At 47.6% G+C, this 14,448-nt stretch overlaps 1 protein-coding gene across 6 annotated transcripts in view; it reads left to right on the top strand.

The window, feature by feature from the left end:
* LOC133351768 (IQ motif and SEC7 domain-containing protein 1-like) overlaps nt 1-14,448 on the top strand; it is a 229,677-nt gene that overhangs the window by 197,253 nt on the left and 17,976 nt on the right. For all 6 annotated transcript variants that reach the window (XM_061567262.1, XM_061567267.1, XM_061567263.1 and 3 more), the window contains exons 5-7: nt 140-262; nt 7,536-7,702; nt 14,087-14,226. In XM_061567262.1, coding sequence (XP_061423246.1) covers nt 140-262; nt 7,536-7,702; nt 14,087-14,226 — 430 coding nt within the window. The remainder of the gene's footprint in view (nt 1-139; nt 263-7,535; nt 7,703-14,086; nt 14,227-14,448) is intronic.

Raw genomic sequence — 14,448 nt, 5'->3', positions numbered from 1 at the left:
ACTTGCCTGGCAAAGTGCAGATTACTTTCAGTGATGCGTTTGTTCCCGCCTCGTATGTTGAGGTGTCATTCCCCGCACTCTCTCAAGATCGTTCCTAACCAACCGCTCTTTTTTTGACGCCGGCTCTTTGTCCATTCAGCTGCGTGGTGGAGGAGATGGATTTTGCGGGCATGGATATTGATGAGGCCCTGCGGAAGTTCCAGGGACAAGTTCGAGTCCAGGGCGAGGCCCAGAAGGTGGAGAGGATGATTGAAGCCTTCAGGTGAGATATTCATTTTTCGATTTAAAGCTTTCGTGACTGCAGGGATTCATCTTTTTGGTTCTTTCGGTAAAGTCACGTAGAAGGGAAGTAATAAAATAATAAAAATAAAACATAACAAAATAATTCTCACGACGTTTCGGCCACAACGCAAGCAGCCGTCCTCAGGTGAAGAACATGTCTGTCGATAAGACAGAGTCTAAAAAAAAAGACTCTGTCTTAGACTCTGTCTTATCGACAGACATGTTCTTCACCTGAGGACGGCTGCTTGCGTTGTGGCCGAAACGTCGTGAGAATTATTTTATTATGTTTAATTTTTATTATTTTATTACTTCCCTTCTACGTGACTTTACCGAAAGAACCAAAAAGGTGAGATATTCACTCCAGCTGTTCATCAGCTGTTCATCAGTTCTATCCAACATGTAAACCAGGACTGGGGGGGGAGGACCCTTTTTCTACCCAGGGCTTTCACATACCTTTTTGTGGGGAGCACAGATTAACGACACGCGCACGCGACGCATACCTCATGGTCATAGCAAAAAAGGTAGTCGCATTGACAGAAGTGCTTTGAGCATTGCAAAATGAGAGTAACACCAGCGTTGGTCAAACATGTTTTCCTCTCGTTTGGAAGTGGTGGGCCTCATGTGGCTGGACGTCTTGAAACGGGGTGCAAGAACTCACACTTTACCCCACCACACGCGATTCTGCCGGCCTGTATCCATTAATGCTGCCGGGTGGACAGAGGTGTGGGGAGATTTAAGATCTGCGCACCAGGAAAGGGAATCGAACCAGTGACCTCTGCATTGCAAGCCCAATGTGCTGACCTTTACACTGTGGCAGTATCCCAAACAGAAAACATATTGAGTACTCAGCATGTCAAGCAGTGGTTATTCCCTCCTCCATAGCCTTCTCTACATGCAGCACGAAATGCGTCCGGTTATTTGTGATGAATTTTACGAATGTGCTTTGGCCTCTGTTTAGCCTCTGAACGTACAAACGATGAACGAGCACATTTAACGACTGTGCCGTCATTTTTCACACTTTGAACGGGGAAATGCAATTGGTTCATGTTCGTATACACAGATTATTGTCAAATCTTTGGACGCTGGACAAAGTGTGATCACTGGTAAGCTAATCTACGCAGTCTGTGACAAATTTTAAATCTACTTTGCAACATCCCAAAAGTTCATACTGTACAATGCAAGTGCTGGCCATTACTATTCTCTTGCCAATCACCCAGTTTTATATAATCACTTTGTTTTGATGTTTTGTCGTATCTCAGTCTTAGTGGATACACTCCATTGCATAAACACAATTATTGACTGGTAAACATGAGGCATGTAACTTTTCATCTCCGAGAAAATGTTAAGATTTGTCACAATGCTGGCTTATGATTCGATTTGCGAATTTATTATGACTTTTTTGTTGTTCCTCATTCGTTTCGACTCAACTGCAATATGTTCTCACTTCCATGTCCCAAGATTAACACGAGCATAGAATATTCGTCAAATTTGTGCAAACCAGTTAGTTTCTCGCACGCACAATTCATGCATCATGCGGGCGAGAATACAATTTCAGAGTTAAATCTGTGCAAATTCTTGGGTCTTTCGGTAAAGTCACGTAGATAGGTTCAAAGAAAATAACAAAATAACGCATTTATTTTCGTTGAACCTATCTACGTGACTTTACCGAAAGATCTCAAGAATATGAATTCCTGCAGTCACAAAAGCTTTAAGTCAAGATTTAAATCTGTGCAACATTACATGCCTAGTAATAACATTTTTGGAAGTTGATATGCAGGACACCGTAGTAGTACTGTATATATAAATATAATAATTAGTTTAAGAAAGAACATGACCATTACTAAAACATGCCTCTCTCACCACAGAGACTGGTGGAACGTAGGTTTACATTTTAGGATTTTCCAAAAAAAGTTTTTTTTTTCACGAGATTGGTGGCGTGTTCTGTTTTCTAGAAATCTGCGCTGGTTGAGACCTCCTCACAGTCCGTTGAATGACTTTCCTTTTCTCCTCCTTCAGCTTCGCTGACTTTGCACTTGAGGGGAAACGTCAAATTGCCGTAACTTTATGAATTCATATTTTAATTCACCCCCCCCCCCCCACCCAAAAAAAACTATTAACAGTAAATAATGCACGAATCCTGGTGTTAACTTCATGACACCTTTAGTCACAATTTACCCACGTCTTGCACAAGTCCAGTTTCGAAACATAGTTCCCATCCGTAGCGTACGCGGCAGTCAAATGTACACCTTTGGGACATGATAGTTATTTATTGACTCTATGACTAAAAGGTGAATGGGTTTTACAGGAAGAAAAAAAAAACATCACGTGATTTCCTTGTAAAATTAAAAGGCTTTAGTGTAAGATTAGCCTAGCTTAAGAGATTTTATGGTATTTTTTTAACTCATGCATTGCACAGAGAGGCTTCACATAGCATTACGTTGGCCGACGGCAATGGGAGTGGCAAGTCACCAGCCTGCATTCGCGGTTGCATAACGCCGTGCGTGTGCCCTCGGAACACGACTGGACGGATTTGGCGATGACGTCAATAGTACTGCGTCGGATTTGACCCTTTGTGAGCGCAAAGCGCGGGCTGCGAACACCGCGTGATGTCCTCGCCTTTTCAAATGTGCACGCATTGCCATTGGTCCACGACTCACATTAATAATTATGGCACGTGGTATTGTAATTGTCTCTTGAGTGCACAGTATTACACGTGTGTGGGGAGCGGTGGTGTAGCGGTTAGCGCGCTGTGCTACGAAGCCGGCGACCCGAGTTCCATTCTCACTCACGGACAACACCGGTTATGATTATCTGAACCGGTCATGGGCCTCCACTAGGTCGACTCAACCTCAAATGAATACCCGGTGCGGTGTGTCAAAAACATCGCCACTGGGAAGACAAAGGCAGTCGGGTGTGGTGTTGGCTACCGACCCCCTTGTGTGCCGTGCCGGCCTTCATAGGTTCTCAGCTTACAGCACTTTCCTCGACAGTATTGTTAGGCTATACCGGGGATCTTTGTCTTCGGTGTGTATGACATGGTTGCACTATGCTGTGAACTCAGCTACCTGAGTTTGGCTAACATCAGTGGCAAACGGAGTCTCGTCTCGTGTTCTGTGCCTCCTCTAGGTCGACTCAGCCATGAATGAGTACCTGGTGTGATATGTAAACATCAGCACCGGGGAAATAAAGACAGCCCGCTGTGGTGCTGACCATACCACGCCCCGTTGTGCACCATTCAGTCCTCAATAGGTGCTTGCGAACAGCACTTGCCCCAAAAGTCTGCATGCTAGATGGGGGGATATTTATCTTCAATGTGCATATTTTTGCCCTTCGGTTTTCACATTCTATGTTGAATTCAAGTTATTTGACTGAACAGTAATGGTTCAACATATTTCTCACGTATATGTGTTAATACAGCACGATACAAATACATGCTGTCATTAATGTATACAGGTCATGTAGAGCATATGAACAGAAAATGAAAACGCACACGTATACAGACAAATAAATATACACACACACGTGCATACGTGTAGTATAGTCATTCTAAATTACCACCAAGCCAATGACCTTGCGGGTTCTCACTTTTGTGGTGCATGTACACTGTACCATATTTTTTTATTTAATGAAGATTGTGATTTTATCCGATGTTATCATTAACGTTAATGCGCAATTAATTATCGTTCATTTCGTCGGAAATTGCTTTCCATTACACGATGACTTAATAGATAGTCGTGGCTTGTTGGTTTCCATCGGCGGTCTGATAATGAATGTGATATAGTGTAATTACACTGGTCAACACACTTTTTTTGGCATAAGGTATTCCAACGGTTTCAATGTAATTTTGGGGTGCTTATTCCAAATCTGGCATCAGTTTTTGTCTATTACATCAGGTTTTTGAGATATCAAATATTGCATTTTCAATTAAAACTGCAGAAGAAAAATATTAAATAAATGTGGATATCTACATAAAATTATATTATAAACACACCATCCTAAAAATACAGCACCATATTTTAACACTAAAGCAGTCACTGACTCGCAACAACTTGCAATCATAAGTGAGTTCATTTCGGGTAAAATCAATGAAAATGGGGTATGCCGATAGCATAAAAATAAAATGTGATAGAGAAAATCTTATCTCAGATTTGGAATCAGCTCCCTGAAATTAGTCTAAAACAGCTGCAAAAGTCCAGGTCAGAAAAAAATGTTATTTTTTTGTTGACCAGTGTTATGGATGTGATATCGTGTAATTAGTGTTCTTGGTTCTTTTGGTAAAGTCACGTAGAAGGGAAATAATAAAATAAAAAAATACAACATAATTTAATAATAAAATAATAATAAAAATAAAACACATTTTTTTTCCCTTCTACGTGACTTTAACGAAAGAATCACGAATTATAATTATATGAATCCCTGCCGTCACGAAAGCTTTAAATCGAAGTGTAATTATTGTCCGCTGCTGGATGAAGGCCTCCGAATACCGTGTAGCCAACGGGGTTTTATGTTGTTATCATACTCCACCGTGCTGGTCAGTGGGGTTGTTACAGAGTGGGTGGGAGGAGTGGGGAGGATATCACTCGCCACTGCTGTTAGCTGCGGCTGAGAATCGAACTCGGGTCAATGGGTTCAAAGCGCGGCGAGCATATGAACCGATTGCACCACCGCAGCAGAGTAAACTGACAGAAGAAAAAAAAACATTAATATTCTTGTCTCTGTGTGTGCTTTATTGCTGATAAAATAGGAATGGTGAATGACTAAACTACCTCTGCAGAACAAGGACTGACCCCGCGTGCAGTAACGCACATAGAGGCTCTGCAGTAGCTTTGCCATTTGTGGGATATGAATGTGGGTCATCTAATTTTTATTTTGCGGGAGGGAGGATTTACAGTATTTACCTTAATTCCGTTCGACATCACGACTCCGTAAGCTGATATCTCTCTGAGCCATTGGTAACATAGTTGTGCACTGTGTTGGGTGTAAAGACCCAGGCACGATGGCGCAGTAGCTTACACTCTATCTGGGATAATTAAATTGAATTCTCAAATTCCAAATAAATAACATGTAAAAGTATGGTCAATAAACTATTAAACACTGAACATTCAAATTAAATTACACATCTTGCCGAACCACATGTAATGATAAACAAAGGTCAAGGGGCAGCCCTGAAATTGCTTGTTCACCCCAAGAGAGCAGATCCACAGGGTATTTGGTCTACTCTTCCACCGTGAACCTGTCTACTCTTCCACGCTTGCACTGGAACTCGGTATACATTTCCATGTTGTATTTGCATCCCATCTCTCATGAGCCCCTTAATTGGGAATACAATGGGTTGTTTTTAACCTGCGCCTGTGACACAATCACCCGGAATGCCCCCCCACACCCCAATCTCATCAGATCTCATAAACGAAGCGAGTTTGAGCTGGTATTGAGCTTGAATGGGCGACTACCGTGCCAAGGCTGCGGGGCCTACGATGTGACCAGGGGAGGGGAGTGCAGAACGCTCCGTTGTTGTACAGTAGTTCTATACACCCTCATCAGCGCTCCCCACATTCGCCAACTGGTTATGACCAGCATGGTGAAGTATGACCGAACAAACCCCATGACCCCCATGGCTTGGGGAGGCCCTAATCCAGCAGGCGATTGACAAAGTGGCCGCGTGTTCACGTTAAACCTGTGGACTGAGTCTGTGGACTGAGTTTTGGCTACGCACGGTGAAAAATAACTTCAAGCATACCTGGCAACCCATACGATTTACCAGTATTCTTGTACGGGGAAATTGAGTTTTTCGGTCCATACGACGTGCGGCCATTTTGATACGGGCAAAAAAAAATGTTTTGTCTGTTCGTTTGTGTTTCTCTCTTGTGATGGGACTTTGTAGGATGAACGTTGAGATTCATAAGGGCACAGGGTGACCAATAAGGTCTGAATTGGTCTGTAATAAGGTAGGCACTGATAAGGGGTTGACAGGTATATTCAACATACATACAGCAAACTATTATCAGCATTGGGCCCTGGTGTGTGTGAGCGCGCGTGTGTGCGTGTCTGTATGTCCACTTGGCTGTGCGCTATGCAATTTAATCAATGGCCTTGAAATCTGAGAACAACCCCGAGTATTAAGCTGTTTGCAAAAATCGTCACCCAGCAATACAGTAATGCGTGAACTTTAACCCGACCCCTAACCACGATGGAAAAAAAAAACATTTTCAATCACATTGGCAGCATTCCACGGACGCATTCAAAGCAGTTGAGGAGTACCGTGTGGAGGATATTCCATCTGTACGAGTACACAGTGCTGCTGTATTGTATGCCGCTTCACTGATCAGTGATGATGCATCATGTGGCCAGGCATTGCTGGCTATGCACGCTTGTGATCCGGCAGTGTCTAGGACTAGCGTTCGTGGATCGGACAAATGTTGTGAAACTCCCATGTCCGTGGCCGTAGAGGTGACCACTACTGCTGGCTTGCCAAGAGAAGGTGGTTCAGGCAAAGTGCGGACTAATATCACCTGTCCCTTCTGTATGGGATAGAGTGTTGGCCCTTAAAAAGCGTGGCTTTTCTCCAGGTGCTCCGCTTTTTCCTCCCGCATGCATAAACAAATCACTCATTGACTGAAATTATCTTCATATACAGAGGAACTGCAGAGATTGGGCAAATGTTGGTCACGCTGGCTCACCTCCTGGCTGCGTTCCAGCTTGTTTGTGGTTCCCCAGCGATTGCTGCTTCAGCAACTCCACCGCAGATTTCATCATCGCCAGCCACGATCTTATCCGCCGCTGCTCCAGCAGTCGCCATCTCTCACGGTTTTGCGCTGATGCGACAACCCACCCCGCTCCTGCTATGCACATATGTATACATGCACACACATATTTAAAAAAAATGAATATGTACGATTGACGAATCGTAGAAAGGCCTTCATCCAGCAGTGGACTGACACAGGGCTGAAAATTATTATCATTGTTTATTCATGCACGTATGTTGAACTTCTTTCGCACCGTACGTCGCAAACCGTGCCAATTAATCGGAGTTACTGGAACTGATGTTATGCTCCAAATCCAGCAGCGGACGACCACGTCAAGCAGGTGCCCTCCCTCGGCCGCCCCTCTGTAGCTAGTCTCGACCACCGGGCAGCAAACGGCGTGCGTGTCAAACCTCCAGGGTTCAGAGTTAATGCCCCCGGGGCTCGTAGTCGAGCCGTTGGGGTTCCGCAAATGTGGAGTTTTTGCTGAGCGTGCCGTGTGTCCGTGTGCAGCCAGCGCTACTGCGTTTGCAACTCGGTGCTGCTGCGGCAGTTCCGCAACCCGGACACGATCTTCATCCTCGCCTTCGCCATCATCTTGCTCAACACCGACCGCTACAGCCCCAACGTGAAGGCGGAGCGCAAGATGAAGCTCGAGGACTTCATTAAGAACCTCCGCGGTGAGGAAAGCTGTCTCGTTACGATTCGTAAACGCCGGATCCGGCCTCACGGCTCTGAGGTCGGAGCGCCGAGCCGGCACCGCCAAGATCCTGTGTTCGAATCCGGGAGTAGATAAGAGACTTTTTACAGCAAAAGTGTTTAAAATATAAAATGAAAAGCTCCAGGTGAATGATAATAGTTTTTTAACCCTTCTATCTGGCAACAAAACTGACACCTTTTTTTACAAGGAGTCATGTTTGCATTGACCACAATACCTGCAGTCATAATGCAAACAAAAAACATAACTCTGATAATGTGTGCACTGGCCTTTTGGCGTCACCTGGTTCCAACACCATGTGAGACTAGGCTCTAAGGAAAGCTGTCTCGGGTGTGGACCAATCAACTTCAAGGACAGTGCATACATTATAAGAGTTGTGTTTTTTGTTTGCATTATGACTGCAGGTATTGTGGTCTATGCAAACATGACTCCTTGTAAAAAAAGGTGTCAGTTTTGTTGCCAGATGAAAGGGTTAAAAACCAATTATCATATTTTTACTGGAAAATGAGGTTCCAATGGTTTAAATGCTCCACGTGAATGTGTTTCAAACAAGTGCACCCATGATGGTCCTCATTCCAAACATGTGTAATGCGGGCGTAAGCGGCCCTCCGGAGGTGACGTCAGGAGGGGAGGAGTTAGGTCACGTGGGGGGGTGAGGGGTTAGGCTATAGAAGGAGGGGAACCGGAAGAGGACGGGAGTGACGGGGAACCAGGAACAGAGAGAGGCCACGAAGGGCGAAGCGGAGGGTGGCGAGATCGCCACGAACACGGGGGAGCGAGGATCGGCACCGTTGGCCAGCGGTGACCGACCCGAAGCAGCGAGGAGGCTGCAGTCAGCAGCGGGGCTGCATACAGAGTCAGCAGCGGGTCTGCATACGGTAGCAGCCAGAGGGTCTGCACATAGGGGTAGCAGCGGGAGTCTGCATAGAGGTAGCAGCGAGTCTGCAGGGAGGAGGTTACAGTAGATGAAGCAGAGAGTCAGAGGGAAGAAGGAGCTATAATAGCAGTGAATAGCCGGGGGCTACAAATACAGAGTTATAACAGAGTGCCGTGTGGGTGAGGACGAGAACCCAATAAAAGACACGAAGACAGAAGGAAGTGTCCGAGTCCTTTTATTACACTGGAGTCAGAAGTGAAACGGCATGGCGAAACAACTGAGGAAAAAGAATATTCCATCCCCGGCGTCGGCTTCATCTTCGGACGACGACGATCTTCCTCCTGAGGTCGGCTTCACTTCGGCGGAGGGAGAGATCCGTGAGGGCCCGGGCGTCGAGGAGGTGGCCCCTTCGTCCGACCCATCTGCGTTGAAGGACGAAGATTTAAGATGGATCCGGATGGCGGAGCAACTGGCAACCCTAAAAACCGTCATCACAGAGTTGTGTGACCTTGTCACGCCAAGGGCGGCGTTGGAAGGTGATGGTGGTGATCGGCAGGAGCCCGGGTCGTCTTCGATGGCGCCGCCATCGGCCACGCGGCGTGAAGACGCCATCTTGGGCGTGGCGCACCACGGAAGGCGGGAAGCCGCCATTTTGGGGCCGCCGCGAGGATCGTCCGCCATTTTGGCGACACAGCGTTGCGACGCCTTGCTGAACTTACCGCCGGAAGAGTCAGCGACGGACGGAAGCAAGCCAAGGAGTCGCAGTCGTCACCTTACAACCGTCAAAGAGTTCTCCATCGGGGGCGATTGGAGTGCGTTCGCCTGCAGATTTTTGGCGGCGGTACGTACGGCAAGGTGGACGGACGCTGAGGCACTGGAGGTGCTCCCGACTCTTCTTGATGATGAGTCCGTTCGTTTTTTTCGCTCTATAAAAGCTGCGAAGAAGAAAACTCTGCGAGGGGTGTTCGAGGAAATGGCGGACGCGTACGAGCCACCGGATGACGCCCATCGCCGATTCGTGCAGCGGCAACGCGCACCTGAGGAGTCACCTGTAGCGTACAGGGGCGCCGTGTTGGAACTCGCTATGGCCGCTTACCCGGAGACGGAGCCTGACCTGCTGGAACCACTCATCTTGGGGAAGATGTTGGAGTTGTCCCGAGATCTCGGCATTCCCATGCAGGCGTGCGGTCACGAAAAACTCACGTCCCGGACCGCGGCCAAGTGTTTGGACGCCCAGTTCAATCTCCGCCGCTGGAAACAGGTGACGGCGTGGACGGGCGGTCCTGTCGTCGATGGGGGGGCCGTAGGGTGGGACCCTACGAAGGCCGTGTACGTGCCGGATGCGACCGGCCCAAAGGAGTTGTCGGCCGCCTCCACTCCGTGGCCGGCTCGAAGCGGGCCAGGGCCGCGGGCTCCGCCGCCGGCGCGGCCGCGTCGGGACGGGGTGCCCGCTGCGCGCCGCCCCGACGTCGACTGCTTCCGCTGCGGCCGTCGGGGCCACTATGCCAGGGACTGCTGGGCCCGGGTTCCGGGGCCGCCCCAGCAGGAGGCCTCGACAGCGGACGCCCCAAAGAAAGACCCTCCGGCACAGACAAGCCGGCCGTGACAGCGCAGGGAGGAGGACGTTCCGCTCGTGGGACGTCGACTGGAGCCGCAGAACCCACGGGACCTGCAGCTCTTCCTATCCCTCCGCGGACGCGAGTACAGGATGTCTCTGGACGCGAGCGGGACAGTGGCGGGCCTCCAATGGCGACGGAAGAACTTGCGCCCGTCGCCCCTAAAACCCTTCCACGTTCCCGCTCGGCGGGTGGTCTGCCGACCGTCCGAGACGGCCCGGCTGCCCGTACTCGCTCGAAATCCCTCACGTTTCGTTAAAATTGTATTGTGTTGTGTTCTGGTTATATTGTTGTTGCATGCTTCGTGTCTTTTTACGTGTTGGCCCTTTACACCCGCATTTCTTGTCAGGTTGCAATTCAGCCGAGGTCGGCTGGATTTTCTTTATGGGGGAGGGTGATGTAATGCGGGCGTAAGCGGCCCTCCGGAGGTGACGTCAGGAGGGGAGGAGTTAGGTCACGTGGGGGGGTGAGGGGTTAGGCTATAGAAGGAGGGGAACCGGAAGAGGACGGGAGTGACGGGGAACCAGGAACAGAGAGAGGCCACGAAGGGCGAAGCGGAGGGTGGCGAGATCGCCACGAACACGGGGGAGCGAGGATCGGCACCGTTGGCCAGCGGTGACCGACCCGAAGCAGCGAGGAGGCTGCAGTCAGCAGCGGGGCTGCATACAGAGTCAGCAGCGGGTCTGCATACGGTAGCAGCCAGAGGGTCTGCACATAGGGGTAGCAGCGGGAGTCTGCATAGAGGTAGCAGCGAGTCTGCAGGGAGGAGGTTACAGTAGATGAAGCAGAGAGTCAGAGGGAAGAAGGAGCTATAATAGCAGTGAATAGCCGGGGGCTACAAATACAGAGTTATAACAGAGTGCCGTGTGGGTGAGGACGAGAACCCAATAAAAGACACGAAGACAGAAGGAAGTGTCCGAGTCCTTTTATTACACATGCACAGAGGCTGTGAATCGGCTGCGATAAACTGACCCACTGTATGAATGCACGTATGTGTCCTGTACTTCTTTCACACACAAAAAGCAGTTCTAAAGAAATCAGTTTCAAGCGGGGTCTCAAGTCATGGAGTGAGCCGATGGTGTCAGCCCGGTCTCTGATCACAGCACAATAATCGCGCTTAGCTTGGTTGTACACTTGGAATGCATCACGTAATTTATACGAATTGAAATTGTACACAGGGAGAGAATGGATTACCCAGAGAAAACTGGCATACACGAGGAGTTAACAAACCCACTTGATGCATTACCATCGCCCGACCACATCAGAGCCCAACACGTTTGGGAACCTCACAAACCTACGTGATTCACTAACCTCTGCCTTAAAATTAAGGATCACAGTTGTGCACCGCTACTGATTTGGCCTCTAACTCTCGTCATATCTCAGAATCTTAGCAGCATTGAGGAAAGCACCTGTGAATGGCACTTAGATGGACGACTGCCACGACATGCAGGGAGACCCTCATCCAGAAGTGGATCGACAAAACGGCCACCCGCGCATTGACATGTGCCAGCGCACGATGAGACTTAAAATTTGGCAAAACGCAGTGGCGCGTTGGTGCCGACTCAATGGGCCTCGACTGTCACGACTGTTACGTTCATTGAAGTCGCGAGTTGTGACGCAAGAGAACACAACTCTCCAGAATAAAGCACAGGAAATGAGGGTGCGAGCCGCCAATTTCACCCGGCTCCACGCCAACAGATGCATTTATTTTTTATGGCTAGCCATCGAACTTTTGGCTGGCCATCGAACAAAGATGGCCACCGCATCGTCCGCTTTCAGATGCGCTTTAGATGCCCTCTGGAACGATCTTCCTTCTGATGTTAGGAAGCCACTGAAGCTATACACTTTTAAATCGAGATTGAAAACGAATTTCTTTTGAACTGCTTTTTTATGGTTAGTTTGTTGTCCTGCCCCCGAATTTCCGATTAGCAGGGTTGGCTACGTACCATGTGAAATAAGTTCAACATACATACAATTTTTTTATAGGGAACGTAATTGCATCCATGGTATGGTGTCAAACCCACGCGACCTTCATGACAAAAGCGGGGAGTGATTTCCAGTCAAGGTTTAATTTGGTTTGCTTCGTAAGTGCACCGTGAAGGTCCTGTTCCCACGCGTAATTGTAGAACGATAAAAAAGTTGTGATTTCACATTAATAAATGCCCATGTGAGTAAAGTGCTAATTCTGTAACATTGCAGTTCGTGCCATTTATAACCGCGGGAACAATAATTGGATGTTATTAAATTTCAATACTTGCTCGGAAATTTGGGTCACAGCGAGACTTGGCTTAGTTTAAACGCTGCGGCTAAAAGGTTCTTACACTGAAAATGCTTAATTGCACACACAGTAATTAACCGGAGTTATTATTCAATGTTTTGTAATAAAATATAGCCAATTAACTTTGCCAGTGCTAAATAATGTACGACGTGTAATTGTTATATTCAATTGCTCCAATGAACTCGCAAACCATATGTGAGTCGACAGGAACGAAATGGTTCGATCGGGGACATATTAGAAGAAAGGAAACACAAAAAAACATAACAAAGACCATATATCCTGGAAGTAAAACTCTTCGTCATAACTTCACTTCCAAAGTTCTAATACTAAAATGTTGCTTAAATGAAAAAAAAAATGTAACATGTGCATCTTACAAAAATATTGAAAATCATGTGACTGTGTATTTGTATGCAAACAAATGCCACGTCAAAATTGTGTAACGATATGCATTGTATTTAGATTTAAAGCTTTCGTGACTGCAGGGATTCATCTTCTTGGTTCTTTCGGTAAAGTCACGAAGAAGGGAAATAATAAAATAATAAAAATAAACATAATAAAATCATATGAAAAAATATATAATTAAATATTATGCTAAATAAATTACTGAATAAATACTATGATACTATTTTTGTTTTATTATGTTTAATTTTTTTTATTTTATTATTTCCCTTCTACGTGACTTTACCGAAAGAACCAAGAGGAGAAATGCATTGTGTTCGTGAGAACTCATTGTTGAGAGGAGGCTGGGTGGCTCGACGGAGTTGCAGTACTGAGCCGGCACCACCGATATCCTGGGGTCAAATCCGGATGTCAGCCGCCCGTGCATTAATCCGGGTTCATGCGTTTAGCGAGTCCATGGCTTCAGCCTGCTCGCTACGAAAGATGATTTGATTCGCACGCGATGCGCAATCTTTACGGGGCGATCAAAAGTGTGCCGCTTGCGTGGATTACGGGCTCTTGCGGTGGCCTGCGATTAGCAGCGTTGGCTACGTACGGTGCGAAAGAAGTTCAACATACATACGTATACGTTCATTGTGACCTCATCCTTCGGGGTCATTCTCTGATGCTCTGCTAGTTGCAGAGCTCCCAAGAGGGATTCCTCGTTGCCGCGATACTCCAAGCTTAATTTGAATATTCTGGGCGGTAAAAGTTAATGTAAATAAGACAAATGTCGTGGTGAAATCAGTTTTCTGAATGCCCAGACGTTTTGTGGCGGCCGTGACATTGCCAAAGGACCACATTCCTTTGTCTCTTTTGCAAGAGAGCTCTCCTAACCTTGCTCAATTCAAGACACGTGTTCATCGTTATGTACGGCAACTTTGATAGTGCAGCTTGTTGCTAGCCGCTTGACAGCTTGGGCCTTTGGACCTGTGCTCAGCAACTGTGTAAAAAAAACACTCGTCCGGACCTATATTGATCAGACCTGACCCAATGTGCGACAGTTCATTGTGCCGTACAGCCTTACACGGGTCACTGCATGCTCACATGTTTAAGTTCGAGAGTACGAAAACGACCAGTCGAACCGACGACCTTTTGAGGGGTGCTAATTGTATCGTTCTGGCGGCGCACATCCAGGCGTGGACGATGGCAAGGACATTCCACGGGAGATGCTGCTCAGCATCTACGACCGCATCTCCAAGAAGGAGCTCAAGACCAACGAGGACCACGTGTCACAGGTGGCCAAGGTGGAGAAGTCCATTGTGGGCAAAAAGCCGGTGAGACGACTGCATGTGCGAACCTGGCGACCCGAGTTTGATTCCTGCTCACAGCCAACACCAACGGCTCTTTTGTGACCCGGCCCTGGGCCTCCCCTGGGTCAACTCAGCCTAAATTGAGTACCTGGTGGGATGCGTAAACATTGCCACGAGGGAGACAAAGGCGGCCGGGCTTGGTGCTGGTCAGCCACGCCATCGTGTGCTGGGCCAGATTCATCATAG

This window comes from Lethenteron reissneri, chromosome 38, assembly GCF_015708825.2.
Source record: "Lethenteron reissneri isolate LAM-NWPU_2019-01 chromosome 38, ASM1570882v1, whole genome shotgun sequence".
NCBI lineage: Eukaryota > Metazoa > Chordata > Hyperoartia > Petromyzontiformes > Petromyzontidae > Lethenteron > Lethenteron reissneri.
Note: the sequence above shows the minus strand (reverse complement) of the source record. Positions and strands in the feature narration are given on the sequence as shown.